This window comes from Meriones unguiculatus, chromosome 15 (assembly GCF_030254825.1).
Source record: "Meriones unguiculatus strain TT.TT164.6M chromosome 15, Bangor_MerUng_6.1, whole genome shotgun sequence".
NCBI classification, from domain to species: Eukaryota; Metazoa; Chordata; class Mammalia; order Rodentia; family Muridae; genus Meriones; species Meriones unguiculatus.
Genome location: NC_083362.1, coordinates 35,106,172 through 35,129,207, shown reverse-complemented (window position 1 = coordinate 35,129,207; position 23,036 = coordinate 35,106,172). Strand labels below are relative to the sequence as shown.

At 38.0% G+C, this 23,036-nt stretch overlaps 1 protein-coding gene across 1 annotated transcript in view; it reads left to right on the top strand.

Annotated features, from left to right (window-relative positions):
• The window catches only part of Col5a2 (collagen type V alpha 2 chain), a 134,682-nt gene that overhangs the window by 46,743 nt on the left and 64,903 nt on the right, over window positions 1-23,036 (top strand). The window contains exon 2 of the mRNA XM_021648013.2: window positions 22,075-22,299. Coding sequence (XP_021503688.1) covers window positions 22,075-22,299 — 225 coding nt within the window. The remainder of the gene's footprint in view (window positions 1-22,074; window positions 22,300-23,036) is intronic.

Here is a 23,036-nt window from a genome sequence, read left to right as displayed (position 1 = left end):
ATGGTGCTGGTCTAACTGGAAGTCTAGATGTAGAAAAATGCAAATAGATCCACACTTATCATCCTGTACAAAGCTTGCAGACACCTTTAATCCAAAAGCTTTCTTCTTGAGTTAAATAAAATCAACTAGAGTTCAAGAGGCAGAGCAAGCAACCAGTTGAGAAGGAGTGAACATAGGAAAACAATATGGAAGAAGTCAGGAGGATGGCTAGAGAAGAAGGGAAGGAGAGAGCGACATTGTGTTTGAGGGTTTTTTGGAGAAGGCATGGGGAAAGAGGCTTTTTTTTTTCCTTCTGGGATTTTGGCTGAGGAGGAAGGTCAGCTGGATGTTTTCTTTGCCTCTCTGAGATAGCAGTTTTTCACCCCAGCATCTGGTTCCTGAGTCTTTATTGGTAAAATCTAAGGATTAAGATTTTGTTTAAAACAACATTTGGAACCCAATGTGGAGAGGCGTTTGACCAGAACAGCTGAATTGATCTAGCCGGCCAGAATTCAGAAGGAGCTAGAAAGAATGAGTTTATTCAGCAGTAAGTCTCAGAAACTGAAAACATTCTAGGCTTAGATTAGATTGTGTGGAGGCTGGAAGCTTCCAGGAGTAGGCCTAGGTTAGCAAATGGAGGGAGCAAGCCTCTGAGACAATTCAGGAGAATCAATGTTTCATTTACAATCCTCTGCATTAGTGTTTGACTGTTAAACTAACAGTCAAAATGAAACTGAAATCTTATCAGTTAGAGTTGTGAATGTGCCCTCTTTCCATTCTTCATTCCTTGCTCTGTCTTGACAGTGTCCCATTCTCTCTGAAGAGGCAGTCAGAGAAAGCACATCAAAAATCACTGTCCCACTCCCACTCCATACCAGCAAGAATCCTTCCAATGTCAGCTTTTTCACCACCTCTCTTTCTCTTCCTCCCTCTCCTCGACAGGATCTCTCATGACATAGCGTTGGCTGTCCTAGAACTCAATATGTAGACCAGGCTGGCCTTGAACTCACAGAGATTCACCTAGCCACCTGCTTCAGCCTCCTGAGTGCTGGGATTAAAGGTGTGCTCGGGCTCAGTTTCTCTTCCCACACCTTACTTCTAACTGTAGCATATTATGTGGCTTCAGGATAGACTCTCTCTCTTCTCAGTTCTCCTCTGGCGCAGTACTTCCACAAAAAAAAATTGATCTGATCCTCCCCCAAAGTGCCGTAAACAAACTGAAGCAGGAGACAATCCTGCATTAACTGTGTCAAGATTCTTGTCATAACATACTACGGTTGCTTGTTTGGATGCCTTCTTCATTAGACTATATTTGCTCAGAATTATAATGATTTGTTTTCTAGACTAGTATCTAGAGCCTAGTCAAAAAAATGTAATAGTAGGTCCTCAACATTTGCTGGGTAATAAAGCCATTTACTCTTCGAGCATATATTTGACAATAAAACTTTCTGGCGCCCACAGTGTTGCCATTGTGAATGTCCACATGTTCTCACACTTGGATAACATTCTTTTTGTTATCGTATCATCACTTGTACATTTTTTTTTTTTTTTTGCTTATGTTTCTAATGAGGTATTAGGTCCAATGGTGTTAAATTAAATTAACTTCCAAAAATTTAATATTTAGCTCCTATAAAGAATCAGTATTTAATTTATGGCTTTCTTAGGAAACTGTAAATACTATAGCTTATATCTAGTTCACTGTATATAGTCTAGCATAAGGTCATAGCTTGCAGAGTATATTCAACATGTTTCATATTCCTCTAAATTATGACTTAACTCTTTATTGATATACTGTTCAAGAATCACAAAACCCAGAAATTATAGGTATAACCAATCTTATTTTGTTGTATGAGTAAGGCAGTATAATGAGGAGCAGATGGGTACTGATACCCTGAGGTAGAATAATGCTATGAGCACTGATACACCTGCAGTTTGACATGGATACAGAGCACGATTTTGTGTACTTCTCAGAGTTCCTAACTCAAACCAAAGTCTAGATACGTACGATGACTTTTATAATGCCTTTGTAAAAATTAACTAATTCAATTTACATCTCGGTCATAGGCCCCTCCCTCCACTCCTCCCAGTCCCACCCTCCCTCCTACATTTCCCCTCCCCTATTCCTTAGAATAGGGGAGTCTTCTTACCCAGACACCCCAGCTCACTTATTCACAGGAGTACTATTTGTCTTCCTCTCCTGTGGCCTGGTAGGGAAGTCCCATCAGGGGGAAGTGATCAAAAAGCAGGCAACATAGTCTGTGCCAGAGATATAAACAACTTAGATATTCTTCAACCAAAGAATGGACAAAGAAACTGTGGTATATTTACACATTGGAATACTACTCAACCTTTACAAACAAGGAAATCACGAGATTTGCAGGCAAATGGATGGAACTAGAAAAGATCAGTCTGAGTGAAGTAACCCAGACCCAGAAAGACACACATGGTATATACTCACTTTTAAGTGGATTTTTAGTCATGTAGTACAAGATAGACATAATAGACATACTAAAATTCATAGACCCAAAGAAGATAGATAACAAAAAGGACCCAAGTGAAGATCTCACTCAGAAGGGGAAATAGAGTAGACAGAGATAGATAGTGGATGAAGAGTGGAAACAAGGTAGAAGAGGGAACACAGAAAGAAATAAGGGTGGAGATCAGACCTGGGGAGAGTGTAGGTAGGAGGGCAGAAGGCCTGCAGAAAAAATAAATAAATAACAGCTTTCAATCAACTGCTCTGTTGACCAATCCAGATGCTACAGATGCATTCCTCTCCTTAATCACAACACTATGGCCCCAGACATGTATTGACACAGGTCACCAATATTTCATTGATGCCACAAAACATGCAAGTTTACCAGTTATCTTTTATTACGCAAATATTCAACAATGATATTTATATTTTACAGAGGACATGCTTTAGTTTTATAGAAAGAACATCCACAATCATATTTTCCTTTATTTTATGTTTTCAAGTCCTATATAAATCAGCAAATCTGTTGCAACCAATTTAACCAACACAAGGAAAAAGACAATTGAACTTGGGCTGTGTTTTTGGAGAATGCTTGTTATCAAATTCCTTTACAAAGCTTTAAAAAAAAAAACAAAAACAAACAAAAAAGAGAAACACCCTTTGAGAATTTTAAAGACTAGTTCAGACTTAAAAAAAAAATTAAAAGAAGAAAAGAAAGACCTCAATATTGTGTAATTTAAAATGTAGGTAGTTGGTGGCTTGTTTCAAGTTGTACTCTTCAATGCCTAATATTTCCCTCAATTTGAAACAAAAATAAAAACATTATCTGGTTAAGTTTAGAGAAAACAGAGTGCAATGTTATTATCTGCTAGGAGTGAGAGTCATTTTTATGCATTAAAAGATTTTTTTTCTGGGAAAATTTCATTTCCTGTGCCCCATACTCTAATCTAAAAAGGAAAGTAGTTGGTATGCAGTCATTTGCTAAGCATATTTATGCAAATCTTAAGACTCATTCATGACATGGGCTTGGTTTCCCCATCAATATCCTACAGGATCTCAGGAAAGCTGAGGGGAAATTTCACCGGATATTAGGATGGAAACATTTGGTGGCTACATGGACCATGCACCTAGAGATGAAATATTGGCCATTCAGGGTAGGGAACTGAATAGAAATCATGGGGCTCACTTTCTTCCCTATAATAGCAATATCAGTTCAAACACTGATCATTTTAACCTCTCCTTTCAAAATTACTTTTAACCTCTCCTTTCAATCTACATTTAACCCACTTTACTTTTGTTCGTTTAAGCTAATGCATGCTCTTGGGATTCTTTCCTCTATAAAAATTCTATTATACATTTTATTGCTTTCAGTTAATCAAATTCCACGTAGATTTTAAATTTCAAATTTTTCTTTGTGAAAAATTAACTTCTCTCTAAAGTCTTGTCCAGTAAAGTGTACAAGAGACAAGGACATAGACATCCAAACAAGATGTCTATAATTCACTAAATATTCATGGGGCTTAGGAAAGTTATTATCATCATCATCACTAGTAGTAGTAGTAGTAGTAGTAGTTTTTTGGGTTTTTTTGGTTTTTTTCTTTTCCAAGACAGGGTTTCTCTGTGTAGCCTTGGCTGTCTTGAACTCTCATTGTAGTCCAGGCTGGCCTCGAACTCACAATGATCCGCCTTCCTCTGCCTCTCCCAGTGATACAATTACAGATGTATGCCACTGTACCTGGCTGAGATAATGATCATTTTAATCAAAAATTCCCAGCACTTCTTTTACGATTTGAGACTACCCCTTCTGTTCCTAGCCATATGATATATATTTCTCTTTTCAATGCCTGTTTCGTGGAATTCCCTCTCACTTTCTAGGCAGTCTTTCTCACTGCACCATGTGGAATTCCTTGAACTTTTTAGGCCTGCTTAAGAATTTGTTTTTCTCTAAGGTACTCCTTGTTAAAACCTCATTCAGAAGGACAAACAAGAAGCAGGAGAAGACAAGGAACAGGACAGGAACTTACCACAGAGGGCCTCTGAAAGACTCTACCCATCAAAGTATCAAAGAGATTCTGAGATTCATAGCCAAACTCTGGGCAGAGTTCAGGGAATCTTATGGAAGAAGGGGGAGATAAAAAGACCTGGAAGGGACCGGATCTCCATAAGGAGACAAACAGAGCCAAAAAACTTGGGCCTAGATTGGCCTGCGGAGACTAATACCCCAACCAAGGATTGTGCATGGAGAATACCTAGACCCCCTGCTCAGTTTCCAAGTGGGTTCCCTAGTAATGGGGGCAGAGGCTGTCTGTGGCATGAACTCAGTGGTCAGCTCTTTGATCACTTCCCCCTGGGTGGTGCAGCCTTGACAGGCCACAAAGGAAGATGATGCAGCCAGCCCTGATGAGACCTGACCTAGGATCAGATAGAAGGGGAAGAGGATCTTCCCTATCAGTGGACTAGGGAGGAGGCATAGGGGGAGAAGAGGGAGAGTGGGTGGTACTGGGAGGAGATGAGGGAAGTTGCTACAGCTGGGATACAAGATGAATAAATTGTAATAAATAAATAAATAGATACATAGATAGAAAAAATCAAAACAAAATAATTCATTTTTTTACTCTTAAAAATTAAGTTTGCTCTTAGATAATTTTAAACATGTGTGCTGACCACACTTGTCTTCTGTTACCCTTATCCATCCTCTCTCCTCTACATAAATATTTCTCATGTTTAGAGATATTTGCTTTGTTTTGTGACCCACTGAGATAAACGAAGGCTGTCTGTGTGACCAAGCTTGTCTAGCTATCCATTGTAGTCTGTTGGGCTCAGCAGGAGGTAAAGAACTAAAGACATTGATTCCTCCTCTCCAAGTATCTATTAAGAGCCATTAGTTTAGCAGTAAAGGGAGGGGCAGTGAGCTGCCCCACCCTACCCTTGCTTCCTTGATTGATAGTAGTGCTCTTCAGGTTGGGTCCAGGGATGAAGATAACTACAGTTGTTGTGAGTTAATGGCTGAAATGGTTATACTGAGTCCAAAGAATGGCTTTCTGCAGCCCTTCATCCTATCATCTATCTGTTATATATTTTCTGCCCCTTTGCACAATATTAACATTCAGGTCTTTGCAGAGGTGAAAGTGTGGTAGTTTATAAAAAAAAACAAAACAAAACACAAACATGATTACTTGAAATCATTTAAAAAGTAACTGCCTAGATACTTAATTTGAAATTCCTAGCAAAACGATTTCATTGAAAATAGGGTTTTATAAACTTTTCCTCTTTTCTCACCTAAAAGCTTTTCTGGAGTAGTATGTATTAACTCTTTTATCTTCTGGCATGGATATGAGCAAGCATACAGTAAAAAGACTCAAGGAAGCTATGAAAACAACTTCAAATGTATTTTCTAAGAGAAATCCTAGTACATGTTTGGTATCCATCTTAATGCTCAGTGTTTACTAAATTCTAAATTAACACCTGTGTAGGAAATTTAGCTTTTTTTCAAACTACCCCTTGCATAATGCATCTTTTTTAAAATGGAAAATGTCATGTGGATATAATCCAGAATTCTGAGTCTTGCTTTGAAAAATGGCTATGGAATTGAACTTGGAAAATTTCATTTATAGTGCATCCTGCTGTTGCCAAAGTTAGTCATCGGCAACAAATATCCCCTCCCTGTTTTACTGCGCATCTCTGTCTTGGTTACAGCCTTCTCCCTGGCGCCTACTTTAGACATTTCAACAGGTTCAGACACAAGAATACCATTGTTTCATGCTGAAATGAGGAAAAAGGTGCGTGATGGTGAAGGAATCACAGTGGGAGAGCAGTGGGTTTGAGAAAGTAGCATGTGTCTTTAGATGTTGGCAAAAAAAAAAAAAAAAAGAAAGAAAAAAAAAAAGGAATCTGTTGCCAATTGCCAGTATGAACCAGGAGTAACTCATTACACAGCTTGGAAATGGATTTTTGGAAGGAAGCACTTTGGAGTTTGGTTTTCTTCTAAAAAAAAAAAAGACCTTCAGTACAGTAAAGAAAGGAAATAAAACATTACTGAATTAGAATCACTGAAGGTGATGTCTCTGCTCTTCGACCTGGGTGAGCTGTTCTTCCTAAGTGTTCCAACATCCAGGTTTGCCCCAGGTTTAAAGAATGGTGTCCTGTCAGCTTAGCTCCATTGCCACATTGGTTTCTTCCTTAGTTGGTAAAGGCAGGACAGAATTCATTCATTACCTCATCTTTTATTTCTAGTACTTGACATACTAATAAATGATAGATTTCTGTTGAACAAATAGCATAATCAACAGACATCCATTATATTATTTTTTTGTTTCTTTTATGGGCAAATCATATTTTTGTAATTTGAAAACATTTTAGTTGTCAAAGGTAATGAACAACTAAAACATTTTAAAAACATTGAACTCACACAAGGAATCTTGACTTACTTCGTCTGCATGTTATACTCAAGGGCTCCTATCGTACAGTATTGGATTTCCATTCTCTTCCTGCTGTGCACCCTGATGCTCTAAGTTGAAGGCTTGATATATGTTCCGTTATCATGTAAATACTGGAGGATGACTGAATATGCCATCTCCTCTAAGATAAGTTAATGTCGCTTGAAATTTCATATTCCTTCTACTTCTAGCTTACTTGACATCTGTTTTACATTCTAGGAAGCCCTCAGATTGCTTTCAAAACTTAATTAAGAAAAATAAAAAGAATTAAAGTAAATTGTTGCTAAAACAGAGGAAGATTCTAGAATACTACAAATAGAGTTTAATAAGTTTCTGTAGCTTTTGTATCTTGTGATTATTTATGAGTAGGAATCTGTACCCTAAATTTCTCTTTCACTGACCCCAAATTTAATCATGTAGTATATAATAATCAATAAAGTGTGATAGATGTGCAATATTTAGTAAATAAGTTAATTGCCATTTCTACTTTAGATTGACTAAATTTGTTGGGATCGGCTTATACTTCAAGGCAAATTTATTTACAATGCCCTTGGAATATTTCCTCTCCAAATTCAATGCTCATGTTTTATTTCTTTTATACATTAATGAGTAGGAAAATTGAGGCATACTTTTACTTTATCAATTTAGAGATGAGTCATTAACTAGTAAACAATCTAGTGAATCTTTTTGTATCAGCTTGTTTTTATATTGCAAATTAAAAAATTTTATATATTCTTCTATAATCTTCACACTAGTTAAGTGCTTTATTAGCATAACATAAATGTTGTTTAGCTAGTTGGTTAACAAATAATTACTGAAAATTTTAAAAGTTTAAAATTTTCTCATGGAGATATGAAGAAAACCCTAGGGGTGTATATTTTTCTCAAAGTAATGGTGTTTCAAGAAATTTGCCGTAATGATTAAATTAATAATTAAAAGGAATTAATAATTAAAGGAATAAACATTAATACTCTACAGCTTTAAAATTTTAATAAAGCTTATGCATATTCACCTTCCCCTTTGTGAGAGTGTTAATTGATTTGTGTTTATTTAGTTGTTAAGAAGATAGCAAATGGCTAGGAATGGTGGCACATGCCTGTGATCCTAGCACTCAGGGAGGCAGAGGCAGGTGGATCTCTTGAGTTTGAGGGCAGCCTGGTCCACAAAGTGAATCCAGGACAGCCAAGGCAACACAGAGAAACCCTGTTTCAAGCAAATAAACAAACTAACTAACTAACAAATAATAAATAAATAAGAAAAAAGATAGCAAGTGTTCTTCAGGATGACATGGTTTACAAATACAATTTTTAGATTTTATTATTTATGCTTTTCCCATCTAACCACAGTGCAGGATATGTATCAAACTTGCTTTTGTTGTGGATTAAAGGAACATGGAAATTCCCCCAGCTAGTAGGGGTACAAGGGAGATGCTGTTTTTGTTTGTTAGACTTCTGGCCTCCTTACCTTCCTCCTCCCTTTCTCCTCTCCCTTTGTTTTTCATGTCTTTTGTTCTTCTGAAGCATAAAAATGCCCAGTGAATAGATTTTCTATTTATCTAGAGAGTTATTTATATAAATTTCTAGATATCACTTTGCTTTTCAATTGGTTCTGAGATTCAAAACACAGGCAGTCTTGATCTTAAACCTATAGTAAGTTGACTTTTATATAATTATAAATGCATATTATAAAAGATAAATTGGGAGTAAAGACTAAGAAGTGAACTTGGGCTCTTGAGTCATGATTCTGGCCTTAGAATCCACTGACTGTCTGGCAGTGACATGGAAGGAAGATCTAGGGCAAAACTGGTGTTTGCCTTTGTTCTTCATTGAAATCAATTGATTGTGTTAGTTACAAAATAATGTAAATGCAGAGCAAAACAAAATTTAGCATTTGTTTACTTTGCTATATAGTTCAAGTATTTGATAAAACTAGAATTTTCCATTTGGGATGAAAGCGCTCCTTGCCTCTTGCCCCATCCTCCCAAACCCAGATCAGAGGGAAGAGAGGACAAAGAGGTAATGCTTGAAGTTTTTTTTTTTTTTTTTGAAGAAACTTTCTTCAAAGTGTTATAAAACTCTTTGTAATGAAATGAATGAAATCAAAGAACCGTTAAGGATTGTAGACTGTTCTGTTGGTTGTAAAATAAAAAGTTCAAAATGGTCTTTTAAAATGTGCAGCCAATAAACAACAAATGGATAAAGAACAACTTAGAACAGATAAGTTGGGTACAACATTATCTGGATTTTTCTCTTTCTCTCATTGAACACTAGCTCAAGTTGGCTTTGAACTCAATATGCAGCTGAGGTTGCCCTCGAACTTCTAATCCTTCTGCCTCCATGTTCCCATTGCTTGGGTTTTAGGTGTTTGTTTTGGTGATGTCGTGCTGAGGATCGAACCCAGGACTCTGTGCACAACAGACAAGAATTGTACCAACTAGGCTAGCCCACAGCCTCCAATATGCAGAGTTTGCCTGCAGACACTCATTTTCTTTTGTATCATGAAGGATAAGAGAGAAAGCTAGATAGAAGGTATAGACAGCTAAAAGATAAAGAGTTGGAGTGATTTTTACCTAATTTTAAACCCTTGTACTTCATATTATCTTAAAATACCACAAAATCTTTGAAAAAAGTTATGCAAAGCACCCATTTTAGATTAAAATATCTGCAATGAAAATGTTAATATATAGTATCCTTGCAATCTCAATAATTTCATTTGTTTCTATGTATGGACCATACTTGAAATAAACAATTAAGATAGGGTTTTTGTGAAAATTATGTAATAGCCTGGGATTAAAATCAATCGTTTGCAGCCAATATGGTCTATATCTCACTGTTGGTATTATACACACACGTGTTTAAGCTTAGGTGTGTGCATTTGTGTTTGTGTCTGCACATTTGTGTGTGTGTATGTGTGTGTAGTTTACTTGATGAAGTATATTAATATCTCCTAACTACTATATGAGAATAAGTTCATCTCATTCTCTGTAGTGTTTTTGAAGCTATTCAGGGGCTTGAGCTGTGTATTGTATTTCTGTGTGAGCAAATTAACAACAGTAACAACAAATCCACTAGAGCCTGAGAGTCATTCTTGCAGACAGAATTATGGATGAGCATTGCACACAAGTATGTGTAATTTTAGTTTCATAACTTGGCCACAGTTATTTATATTTCCAAATGGCACATGGAAAGAAACCTAAGGAATTCCTAATAAGAAAGTCTTTGCTTTTCATTTTTTCCATTTTACACAAAACAGCACTTTTGCTAGTTAACTGAAAAGCATTTTGTATGATTAGAAAACTTTTAATGGCAGTATTAAGAAAATTACCTCTGTCATCATTTACCAAGCCCTTTTATTTGCAGGCTGCCCTAAATTGTGTGTGGGTCATCTTCTTTGTACTTTCTCAGATTTCTTTTATTTTAAATAATTTTTATTTTTTTATATTAATCACAGGTTATTTACTTTGTATCCCAGCTATAGCCCTCTCCCTCATTCCCTCCCAATCCCACCCTCCCTCCCTCATCTCCTCCCTGCCCATTCTAAGTCCACTGGCAGGGGAGGTCCTCCTCCCCTTCCATCTGACCCTAGTTTATCAGGTCTCATCAGGACTGGCTGCAATGTCCTCCTTTGGGGCCTAGCAAGGCTATTCCTCCCTCAGGAGTTGGGGGGGAGGTCAAAGAGCCCTCCACTGAGTTCATGTCAGAGATAGTCCCTGTTCCCCTTAATAGGGAACTCCCCTTGGATGCTGCGCTGCCATGGGCTATATCTGAGCAGGGGTTCTAGGTTATATCCATGCATGGACCTTGGTTAGAGAGTCAGTTTCAGAAAAGACCCCTGTGCCCAGATATATTTTGTCCTTGTGGTGCTCCTGTCCTCTCCAGGTCTTACTAACTCCCCCTTCTTTCATATGATTCCCTGCACTCTGCCCAAGATTTGGTTATGAATCTCAGCATCTGCTTTGATACACTGCTAGGTAGAGTCTTTCAGAGGCCCTCTATGGTAGGCTCCTGTTCCGTTTCTTGTTTTCTTGTCATCGTTGCTTAAGAATATAAAATAAAATTGTTCTTAATGAAATAAGAATTTAGCTCAGCTCAATAACCCTTGTACATTGTTGTAGACAATTCCTTTTTCCTTGTAACAAAATCTCTGACATGCATCTTAATGGATTTTGTTGTTGTTGTTAAAGTTTCCAAAGATTCAGTCAGTGCTCCCTGCATATTCCTGCTCTGGGCTTGCTTGTGGTGAGACAGTTTCAGGGAAGCTATGTGGTACGGGCTAGTGGCTCACCTCTGGCAAATAGGAGGGAGAGAGAAACTGATAGGAAGTCACCATGGGCAGGATATATATTACAGTGATAACTCTTTGTGATCCACTTTGGCCAGCCAAGCCCCATATAGTAATACATTCAGCTGTGAACTCAGTGCTTTAGTCCACTGATGATCCACCCATCTCTGAGGAGAGCAAGATTGGGACCAAGACTTCAGCACTGCATGATCAAACACAACAAATGCCTACTCTTGGTCACGTAAGCCAAAGGCAAAGAGCACAGAAAATGATAATTTGGATGGGTATCCTAAAATAAATATTTAAATTAAAACAGTAGATTTAATAACAGAAGATAAAAGTCCTCACAACCAATTTTTAAAATATTTTTATGTTTATTATTTACAGTTTATTCACTTTATATCTCCCTTGTACCTCCGTCCCTTCTCCCCTCCCAATCCCACCCTCCCTCTTCCCCACCTGTGTCCCTCACCCAGTCCACTGAAAAAGGAGGTCCTCGTCGTCTTCCATGTGATCCTACTCTATCAGGTCTCATCAGGACTGGCTGCATTGACTTTCTCTGTGGCCTGGTAAGGCTGTTCCTCCCTCAGGGGGAGGTGAAAAGAGCAGGCCAATCAGTTCCTGTCAGAGACAGTCCCTGTCCCCATTACTATGAAGGCCACTTGGATACTGAACTGCCATAGGCTACCTCTGTGCAGGGGTTCCAGGCCATCTCCATGAGTGATCCTTGACTAGAGTACCAGTTCCAAAAAAGACTCCTGTGCCCAGACTTTTAGGATCTGTCACTGTCCTTGTGGAGCTCCTGTCCTCTCCAGGTCTTACTGTCTCCCACTCCACTTCTTTCATAAGATTCCTTGTACTCTGCCCAAAGTTTGGTTATGAGTCTCAACCTATGCCTTGATACCCTGCAGGGTAGAGCCTTTAGAGGCCCTCTGTGGTAGGCTCCTGTCCTGTTGTTTACTCCCTCTTCTGATGTCCATCCTCTTTGCCTTTCTGAATGGGAATTGAGCATCTTAGCCAGAGTCCTCCTTCCTGATTAGCTTCCTTAGGTGCACAGATTTTAGTATGTTTATCCTATATTATATGTCTAGTATCCACTTATGAGTGAGTATATACCCTGTGTGTCTTTCTGCTTCTGAGATACCTCACTCAGGATGATCATTTCTAGTTCTCACCATTTACCTGCAAATTTCATGATTTCCTTTTTTTTTTTTATCACTGAATAATATTCCATTGTGTAGATGTACCACAATTTCTGTATCCATTCCTCAACTGAGGGGCATCTGGGCTGTTTCCAGCTTCTGGCTATTACAAATAAAGCTGCTACAAACATGGTTGAACAGATGTCCTTATTGTATACTTGAGCATCTTATGGACACCTGATTTTTGACAAAGATGCCAAAATCATACAATGGAAAAAAGATAGCATCTTCAACAAATGGTGCTGGTCTAACTGGATGTCTACATGTAGAAAAATGCAAATAAATCCATACTCATCACCCTGCACAAAACTAAAGTCCAAGTGGATCAAAGACCTCAACATGAAACCAGACACACTAAACCTGTTAGAAGAAAAAATGGGGAAGAGCCTTGAACTCATTGGGACAGGAGACAACTTCCTGAGCAGAACACCAACACCACAGGCTCTAAGAGCAACAATCAATAAATGGGGCCTCATGAAATTGAAAAGATTATGTAACCCAAAGGACACTGTCATCAAAACAAAACGACTGCCTACAGATTGGGAAAGAATCTTCACCAACCCTTTATTTGACAGAGGGCTAATATCCAGTATATATATATATATATATATATATATATATATATATATATACTGGATATTATATATATATATATATATAACTCAAGAAATCAAGTAATCCAATTAAAAAATGGGGTACAGCGCTAAACAGAATTCTCAATAGAGGAATATCGAATGGCAGAGAAACACTTAGAGAAATGTTCAACATCCTTGGTCATCAGGGAAATGCAAATCAAAATGATCCTGAGATTTCACCTTACACCCACCAGAATGGCTAAGATGAATAACTCAAGTGACAACACATGCTGGAGAGGATGTGGAGAAAGGGGATCCCTCTTCCATTGCTGGTGAGAATGTAAACTTATACAACCACTTTGGAAATCAATCTGGTGCTTTCTCAGACAATTAGGAATAGCGCTTCCTCAAGATCCAGCTATACCACTGCTAGGCATATATCCAAAAGACTCTCACAACCAATTTTAAACTCACGTACTCACCTACATGCTGTCATCTTGAGGCTGATGTGAAAACATTGTCAGACCAAGAGCTGTCTCAGCTGGGTTCAGATGTTTCTAATTTTTAAAGCATGAGAAACAATGGCTATGGTATAGCTGGCATTTATTTGGCAGAGTTTAAAGGAAGCAACCAATGCCCTTTCCCTTGTCTTTTCCTCCGGTGCTAGGTGGTCCAAAGCAGAAGCATGTTGCTCAGAAGAGTCTCTAGATGTGGTAGAGCTGAGCCTGGCTATGCTTTGCTAGAGATAGTGTCTGGGTTAGTCCAGAGGATGTGTGATGCTGCTTGCTGTTGCCTCCTTTGTGCCACAAGAGGCCAGTGCAGAGTGTAGTCTTCCAAAGTCTTTGGCAATCAGAGAAGCTTTAAATAATGATATCACAGACCTTCACAACACTAGCATGGGATGATGTGAGCTGGATGAAAAAGGCAATTGTTCTGAAATAAGACTGCTCTTCTTCCTATTTGGCCTCACAGAGTTCTTAACACCAGAGAAACTCTATCAAGAACTTCCACATTACCCATTTCCTCTCCAATGTCAAAGTGTATATTCTCTGGGAGGAAAGAGATAAAAGTGCTATTTTTCAGTATGTATGTCTACAGGCTAGGTGTCTTTCTTTGTCTTATGCCCTCATCCACACTGCATGACACAGACATTCATAAAAGCCTTCTTAGATGACATTGGGCAAGCATTTCTGAGATGGGCACAGTTTGGAGTTCCAAGGAATTTACTGCTGAGGAGAAGAAATTGATCAGAACAAACATTTGAACAAGAGAGGAGAAATTATTATAGTATAAGGACTCTGCATAACTTCTACCAGGAAGACCTTCAGTGAGACATAGTTAAAGGCCTTTAGATTATTTGCAATTTTTAGTTTTAACAACATTAGTTATATTATTTAGGAACCTCGGGTTTCTAGGTCACAAAGGTTTCAATATGCATCTTTCTTTTGTTTCTAAAGATTTATTTTGTTTTTACTCTCTTTCTCACACACTCTCTCTCTGTATGTGTCCACGTCTGTCTGTGTGTCCCTGGGTCTGTGTCTGTGTCTGTGTGTGCCGTGTTGGAGGTACCAATCAGTGAAGGCCAGAAGAGGTTATTGAATTTCCTGGAGCTGGGGTTCCAGGGCTTTGTGAGCTTTAGCTGTGTGCTGGGAATTGAACTCAAGTCTTTTACAAGAGTAGCAAGTACTCATAACCCCTGTTACTATCTTTCCATCCTACCCACTCCTCCCCCACCTTATTATTATTGTTTTTTGAGATAAAGTTTCATGACATAGCCCTACCTGGCTTTGAACTGGAGACCGTCTGTGCAGCTGTTATGCACATGTGCTTTTATGAAAAATTGGATGTGTGAATGTGGCTCATCTTATCTTGTTATAAGATGTTGGGTTTGCTCTGTCATCTATTGATTAGGAACTGTATTGAGACAGTTTATAAAAAAAACAGTGAAACCTTTTTATAAACATAGGACAATTAAGTTGATTTCATGTAAAATATGGTCAAACAAAATACATCTCTCCATCCAGATACCCCTGCCCAGCCTTTGCCAGTGACTTCACAATGGAGACAGTCTTCTGCGGTACTTAGCAAGAGGAAAATAATCCTGTAGCTTGGAAGTTAAAAATCTGGAAAATTAGAAAATCACAGAAATTAGAAAAGAGTAAAAATACTGGCAGATTTCAACCTCTTTTAAATTTTAGGGACCTTAATAAACTATAAGTAGTGCAAAATTACAGATTTGGAGGATATTGAGTGTATGTGCCTGTGTGTGTGCTTGTGTGTGCACACACATGCATATGTGTTTGTGTTTCTGTGTGTTTGTGTGCTGGTGAGCATGTGTGTGTGCACTAATGTACATATATGTTTGTGTATGCATACACATATATGTGTACTTGGATGTGTGTGTTTGTGTGTGTGTGTGTGTGTGTGTGTGTTTTATAGGACTTAAATCTAGACTCTAGATGTGAGACTGGGCTGTGTTTCTGAACTTAGTAGAGGAGTCTTGGGGACCCTATTGGAGTTTTCAGGATGTTCTCTGAAAATTCCTACTTTTTTGCATCCATGCGATAATTATGTCCTGGCAACATTTTTGTAATTCTTTTCAACAAACTGGCCCCGTGTGGTGTCCTAGTCTGTTTTTCATTTAAGCACATGGCCATGTAGAAGCCAAAGAGATGGTAGCTGCACTTTGGACAGCCGCCGCCGCATCAAAACTCCGAAGAGTGCAAGGTGCTCTGTTTCCCCCCCCACACTCCTACTTTGCACACATCTTTCAGACACACGCGAGCAGTGAGACCTCACTGAGCCCTCTGTGAGGGGAATGAATTCCTGTGTGGGCGAAGAGAAGGCATGCCTCAGTATTGAATGTAGTTTTTCATTTCCTTGCCATTTAAAAGCATTCCAACTACACGTCCATATCATCTTAAATTTAGTTATGAATTCTCAGGAGAAAGAGAACAGCAATCACTCAGTATAAAGGCAGTTTTCAGCATTGCCAGTTAAAGAAACCAATACAGTGACACATTTCTCTGCTTCTTGATTTGAGGCCATATTGTCTAAAATTGCTCTTATTTGTGTTGACACAGGACTGAAAGGGATTTTTTCCCATCTCTCTCTCTCCCTCTCTGTGCATCTGTGTGCCTGTGTGTGTGTGTGCCTGTGTGTGTGTGTGCCTGTGTGTGTGTGTGTCTTGTCCCAAGGGCAAGTTTACTGAACTTTCAGAGAAAACAGTACAGGTTATTTGATATGTAGAACAAGAAAGACATGCCTTTTAAGTTAGAGATGAAATAAAAATAGCTTATTAACAAAGCCAAAAGTAATCCAAACATTGCAAATAGACTAGTCAGATGAGGAAAGAGTTCCCAAAACCTTTACAACCTCTCCGGAAGTAGTTGCAGAAATAGGGTTAAACCATCTGCTGAAAAGATTGTTGCACATAATATTTAATTGAAAATTTGCATGTCATCTTCTTTTATATCTTCTTGCCTTCTCAGTGTTTAATTTTGATTTCATTTGAGTTATAATGCACATATCACACACATCTACAACACCTAATAATATAATGTATCTAAGACTATTTCATTATAATGTGTAAATATAAAGTTGTAGTTTATAGCATATAGGTTTTCAAAAATTAAACTGATATTGTATAATGCACTCTATATTATTTGTATTTGATTAAAATTAATACATTGTATGATAATTTATATAAACTTGTTTTTATTATATCAGTTATATTAGTATAACTCCATAATACTGTATATAACATTATATATAAAACAACCCATATATATGTAAATATGATACTTCACAGTATTATATTTTTAAAGGCAAAACACACATATGCTTTCAATATTTGAACAATCAGCACAAACCCACTAACACCTCAGCCCAATATGTCTGAACATTACTGACCCCCAACTTTGATAACCCAGCTTGTGAGAGAAATAGCTATTTGGCTTTATGGAGAATTTTGTTTTTAAGCAATGAATGTAAAACCAGTAAAAAGGTACTGCTTCCTCAATCATAAAACTTAATGAACAAAGTTTTTTATTTTTAAAATTACATTTATTCATTTACTGTTTATGCCTATGTTTATATGGAGAAGATGGGGCAGAACTCTAGTAAGGAAGTCAGAGGACAACTTTAGGCCACACCCTCTTTCTTCTCTGTGGATTCCTTTGGGAGCTGAGCTCAGGTTGTCAGGCCTGGTGACAGATGCCTTTTCCACTGAGCCACCTTACTTGCCCAGAGGTTATTATTAGTTTATGTACTTAATGTAATATTCAATTGATTAGAGATATGAATCTACGTTTGTATAGATCATGTTTTGCAGAATGTTTATTTTGGATGTAGAATACTAAAAGTTTATTTTTTAAAATGCAAATAGAACACATTTTATTTTTTCAGAATTTCATGCATGTACATATATGTACATAAAGCAATTTAATTAGTGCCCATCCACATTTTCTTCTCTCCCATTTCTCTGACACTCCTTTGCTATTTAGTCTTCCTAATATTATGTGCTCTTTTTCTTTAAACCCAAAGTTCATGTAGTGCTGCCTGAATGTTAATGGGTATAGGAAAGTATAGTGAGTGAGGTGGCCATTCAGGGGTCATCAGTGAAAATAACTTGACTGTCTTTCCCCCACAAAGCCATCAGTTGCTAGTAAATCCTCAACTAGGGGTGGGACCTTATAAGCCCTGTCTACATTTATGCTGAGATATTGATTGGTTTGCTATTTTTAAAATTTAAATTTACTTTTTTATAATTTATTCTTTTCACATCCCGGTTGTAGCCACCACTCTCGTCTCCTCTGGGTCCCGCCAACTGTCCCTCTTCTCCCCACCCCCTCCATTAGTCCTCAGAAAGGGGGAACCTTCTTCACTACCATCTAACCCCAGTCTGTTAAGTGTCGTCAGGATAGCCGGCATCTCCTTCCTCTGTGGCCTGGCAAAGAGTGGGCAACAGAGTCCATGTCATAGACAGCCCATGCTCCCCTCACGGAGACTGAGCTGCCTAAGGGCTACATCTGAGCAAGGGGTCTGGGTCCTCTCCATGCATGGTCCTTTGTTGGTGCGTCAGTCTCCGCATGCCCCCCTGGGCCTAGATTTGTTGGCTCTGTTGGTCTCTTGTGGGGCTCCTGTCCCCTCCAAGTCCTCTTATCTCCCACTCTTCCATAAGATTCTCTGAGCTCTGCCCAAAGTTTGGCTATGAGTCTCAGCATCTCTTTCAATCTCCTGCTGAGTGGAGTCTTTCAGAGGACATCTATTGTAGGATCCCATCCAGTTCCCTCTCTTCAATAGCTTCCAGTGTCTATCCTGTTGTCCTTTCTGAATAAGAATTAAGCATCCTCCCTAGGGTCCTCCTTGCTATTTAGCTTCTTTAGGTCTGTAGATTTTAATATGGTCATCATGTGTTATATGGCTAATCTCCATTTATTTATTTATTACAATTTATTTATTTATAAGTGACTGCATACCATGTGTGTCTTTCTGTTTCTGGGTTACCTCACTCAGGATGATCTTTTCTAGATACATCCATTTGCCTGCAAATTACATGATTTCCTTGTTTTTAATTGCTGAGTAGTATTTCATTGCATAAATGTAACACAATTTCTGTATCCATTCCTGAGTTGAGGGACATCTAGGATGTTTCCAGATTCTGGCTATTACGAATAAAGCTGCTATGAACATAGTTAAGCAAATTTCCTTGTTGTATAGTTGAGCATATTTTGGGGTATATGCCTAGCAATGGTATAGCTGGGTCTTGAGGAAGCGCTATTCCTAAGTGTCTGAGAAAGTGCTATATTGATTTCCAAAGTGGTCATAAGAGTTTACATTCCCACCAGCAATAGAGGAGGGTTCCCCTTTCTCTAAATCATCTCCAGCATGTGTTGTCACTTGAGTTTTTGATCTTAGCCATTCTGATGGGTGTAAGGTGAAATCTCAGGATTGTTTTGATTTGCATTTCCCTGATAACTAAGGATGTTGAACATTTCTTTGTTTCTCTGCCATTCTATATTCCTCTACAGAAAATTCTCTGTTTAGCTCTGTTCTCCAATTTTTAATTGGATTACTTGATTTCTTGGTGTTTAACTTCTTGAGTTCTTTATATATACTGGATATTAGCCCTCTGTCAGATAAAGGGTTGGTGAAGATTCTTTCCCAACCTGTAGGCAGTTATTTTGTTTTGATGACGGTGTCCTTTGCTTTACAGAAGCTTTTCAGTTTCATGAGGTCCCATTTATTGATTGTTGCTCTTAGAGCCTGTGCTGTTGGTGTTCTATTCAGGAAGTTGTCTCCTGTCCCAATGAGTTCAAGGCTCTTCTCTACTTTTTCTTCTAGCAGGTTTAGTGTATCTGGTTTTATGTTGAGGTCTTTGATCCACTTGGACTTTAGTTTTGTGCAGGGTGATGAGTATGGATTTATTTGCATTTTTCTACATGTAGACATTCAGTTAGACGATCAGCATTTATTGAAGATGCAATTTTTTTCCATCGTACGTTTTTGGCTTCGTTGTAAAAATCAGGTATCCATAGTTGTGTGGGTTTATTTCTGGGTCCTAGATTTGATTCCAGTGATCCACCATTCTGTTTCTATGCCAGTGCCATGAAGTTTTTATTTCTGTTGCTCTATAGTACAGCTTGAGATCAGGGGTGGAGATACCATCCGAAGATCTTTTATTGTACATGATTATTTTAGCTATTCTAGTTTTTTTTTTTTCCCCATAGGAAGTTGAGATTTGTTCTTTCTAGTTCTGTAAAAAAAAATGATGTTGGTATTTTGATGGGAATTGCATTGACTCTGTAGATTGTTTTTGGTAGGATGGCCATTTTTACTACATTAACACTACCAATCCATAAGAATGGGAAATCTTTCCATCTTCTGATATCTTCTTCAATTTTTTTCCTTTGTTCAGAGACTTGGAGCTCTTTTCATGCAGGTCTTTTACTTACTTGGTTAGAGTTATACCAAAATACTTTATGGGCTTTGTGGCTATTGTGAAGGGTGTTACTTCCCCAATTTCTTTCTTAGCACATATGTCTTTTGTATATGGAAGGGATGATAGCTAATATGAGCTCATGGGCACAACTGTGATATATGTCTGGTACACATGGTTTGGCTGCAGACTCTTCTTAAAATTGTTCCTTTTTTCAGGGTTTCTTCCCTTTTTCCTTCCTTCTTTTCTTCTGTCCTTCCTTACTTCTTCACTTTTTTCTTTCCTTCCATCTTCCTTTCTTCTTTCCATTTTTCCTTCCTTCCTGTCTTCCTGCCTTCCTTCCTTCTTTTTTCTTTTGAAATATTGATATAGGGTCTCACATGGTAGTCCTGCCTGGCCTGCACAGGCTCTCACAATCTTACTGCCTCCTCCTCTGAGAAGATAACTATGCCTGGAGGGCAGGGTTGTGATATAGGTGTCCCTCCAAAGTCTCTTGTTTTCAGCACTTGACCGATGACCTGTCTATTGATGGGAACTGGGTCCAGTAATGTTTTGTTTCTGTCCTGGGACTTCAGTATTTGGAGAAGTTTGTTGGTTGAGTGCTTCACACACCCCTTCCTTTGTTCAACTCTCTTTCTTCTTTCAGCAGAGGCATATAAAATGTTCAGGTGAGGACTAAGGCTTAGTAGGTTGAGATGCCCATTTTTCTCTGTAGGTTGTTTTGGGAAGTTCCAGGGGGGCATAGATGGGTCTAAGCAAGGGAACCTATTTTCTCCTTTCTGAAAAAGGCCATATGGAATGAGATTGCCACTAAGGAGCTGAGAAGCACCTGAGAAGTGAGCACTGTGCAATGTCCACTTTGTGTTTTTAATAAGCATACATTAGCTTCTTAAAAATATTGAAGCTAAGCATTTAACACATGTATTTTTCATGTTGAATATACTTATGATTACTCCACATATGCACATAATATGTATTTTCAAGCATTAAAAATAACTCTTATCTAAACATAGAAAGGAAATCAGTAAAGTTATATAACTACACACTATATTGTTTTTGCTATCAGTTCCCTTAATTGATTTCAATGTAAAGATTATCACCTCATTATTTTTATGAGTTTTGTGTTTCTTTCTGTTACAGATTTTGTATGGATAACAGAGACCTAACCCAAGAGATATGAAATAGTTATTTCATTTTTACATGTACTCAGATTATGCTTTGGAGATTCTCTTTTGCTTCTCTTTTTAAAATGGTTTCTTTCTGTTCCTCTTTATTAAATTTGATTGTGTTCCATCACTCATAATTTCAAAAAACAATCTGTGAGAAGCATTCCTTAGCTAAAAGTATACTCTGGCTCATTTTTTTCTTCTTCATATACTAGGGAAATGCATATTTCATTCATCATTTCATGATGAATTACTCACTATTTTATGTACATACTAAATAGAATAAGTTCGTCTGTCTTTTATCTCCTTTGGAAATTAACCCATTCTCTTTTTCTCGTCTCCTCTTTTTTTGTCCTCCCCCTCTCTCTCCACTGTTCTCTCTCTCTCTCTCTCAGTGTGTGTGTGTGTGTGTGTGTGTGTGTGTGTGTGTGTGTGTGTATTAAAGCCAAAGGTTGATGTTCAATGTCTTCCACAATTGCTTTCAACCTGTACTTTGGGACAGGGTCTCTTACTGGACTTGGCTAGACTGAGAGTCAGCCCTGCTGCTTGTTTACTGGGTTGTGGTGGAGGTGAGGGAGAGATTCTCCTCCCCTCCCTTTTACTCAGGGTGTGGAAGAGCTGGATCTGAGGGAGTCATGAGAACAGGAGAGCTGTTCCTGCCTTCACCTACTGCTGCACTTGGGGGAGTACTCAGTGTTGCCAGGGCAGTATAGCAGAGTTGGCCCTGGGTTTGGGGGTTGCAGGTGAGCCAGACCAGGGGGCACGAGTATAGGAGAGAAGGCCCTGTCTCTTGTCTGCTGTACCATGTGAATTCGCCTATCAGCTCTCAATTACAGATGTAAGTGACAACCTTTTACATGGGTGCTGGGGATTTATACTCAGCTCTCCATGCATGCGGGTCCCCAGCCCTAGGAGGTTATTTCTTAGAACTTTTCAAAACAAAAAGATACCTTATTAACTTAAATCTTTCCCAAATTATAAAATGTTAGATTATTAACCTCTTTTCTTTTTTATTTCAGATGAATATGATGAAGAAATAGCCTGTACTCAAAATGGCCAGATGTATTTAAATAGAGACATTTGGAAACCTTCTCCATGTCAGATCTGTGTCTGTGATAATGGTGCCATTCTCTGTGATGAGATAAAGTGCCCAGAAGTGCTTAACTGTGCCAATCCTACAGCACCCCCAGGGGAGTGCTGTCCTGTCTGCCCACAAACGTCTGGAGGTGGAGATAATAATTTCGGTAAGAATGCTCAAAGCTGCTTTGGAATAAAGCTGATGGCACATCTTTATTTTCCAGTGATTACTGCATTCAGGGCTTAGTAATCGAAATGAATAATCATAGCAACTAACTCAGTGACCTCAGGAGTTAATGATTTTGGAATTAGAAATGTAAACATATTTCTAAAAAAAGTGTTATGGCCTGCCAGAGTATAAGTAGGGTTCTTTGTTTTCTCTATTTAGGCCAATTAGCATAGAAATAGACAATAAATTTTTTTCTTAACTATCAAGGGATCTTGTTTTGAGTGATTATATCTAATTAGAGAACATTTTGTCCCTTATAGACAGTTGCTATTACTGTGATTATGAAAGGTGCCTCCATGATATTGTGTTGACTTTCTATTACATTGATTAATGGCCAAGAAACATAAAAAATATATTTATTATCTCTGGTACAAACCTCACTCTATAGAATCTGATAATTATTTCTAATATAATTTCCTGCTTTAGCAAGTTTTCTTGTATTGCCTCAAAAATCCAGTGTGCTTAATGTGGACCACATAAAAGGAGGAAAAATAAAAAAAAAAACAAATTTTAAAAAGTTGTAGTATAATATAAAATAATGGTAATAAAACATACATTTACAACAAAACAAATATCTATAGTTAAGACAAAACACTCAAGCTATATCTGATATAATTATGATAGGTAAGCAAAACCTTAAAATATGAAGGTCCTATTCAAGTGGGTTCTCTAGTA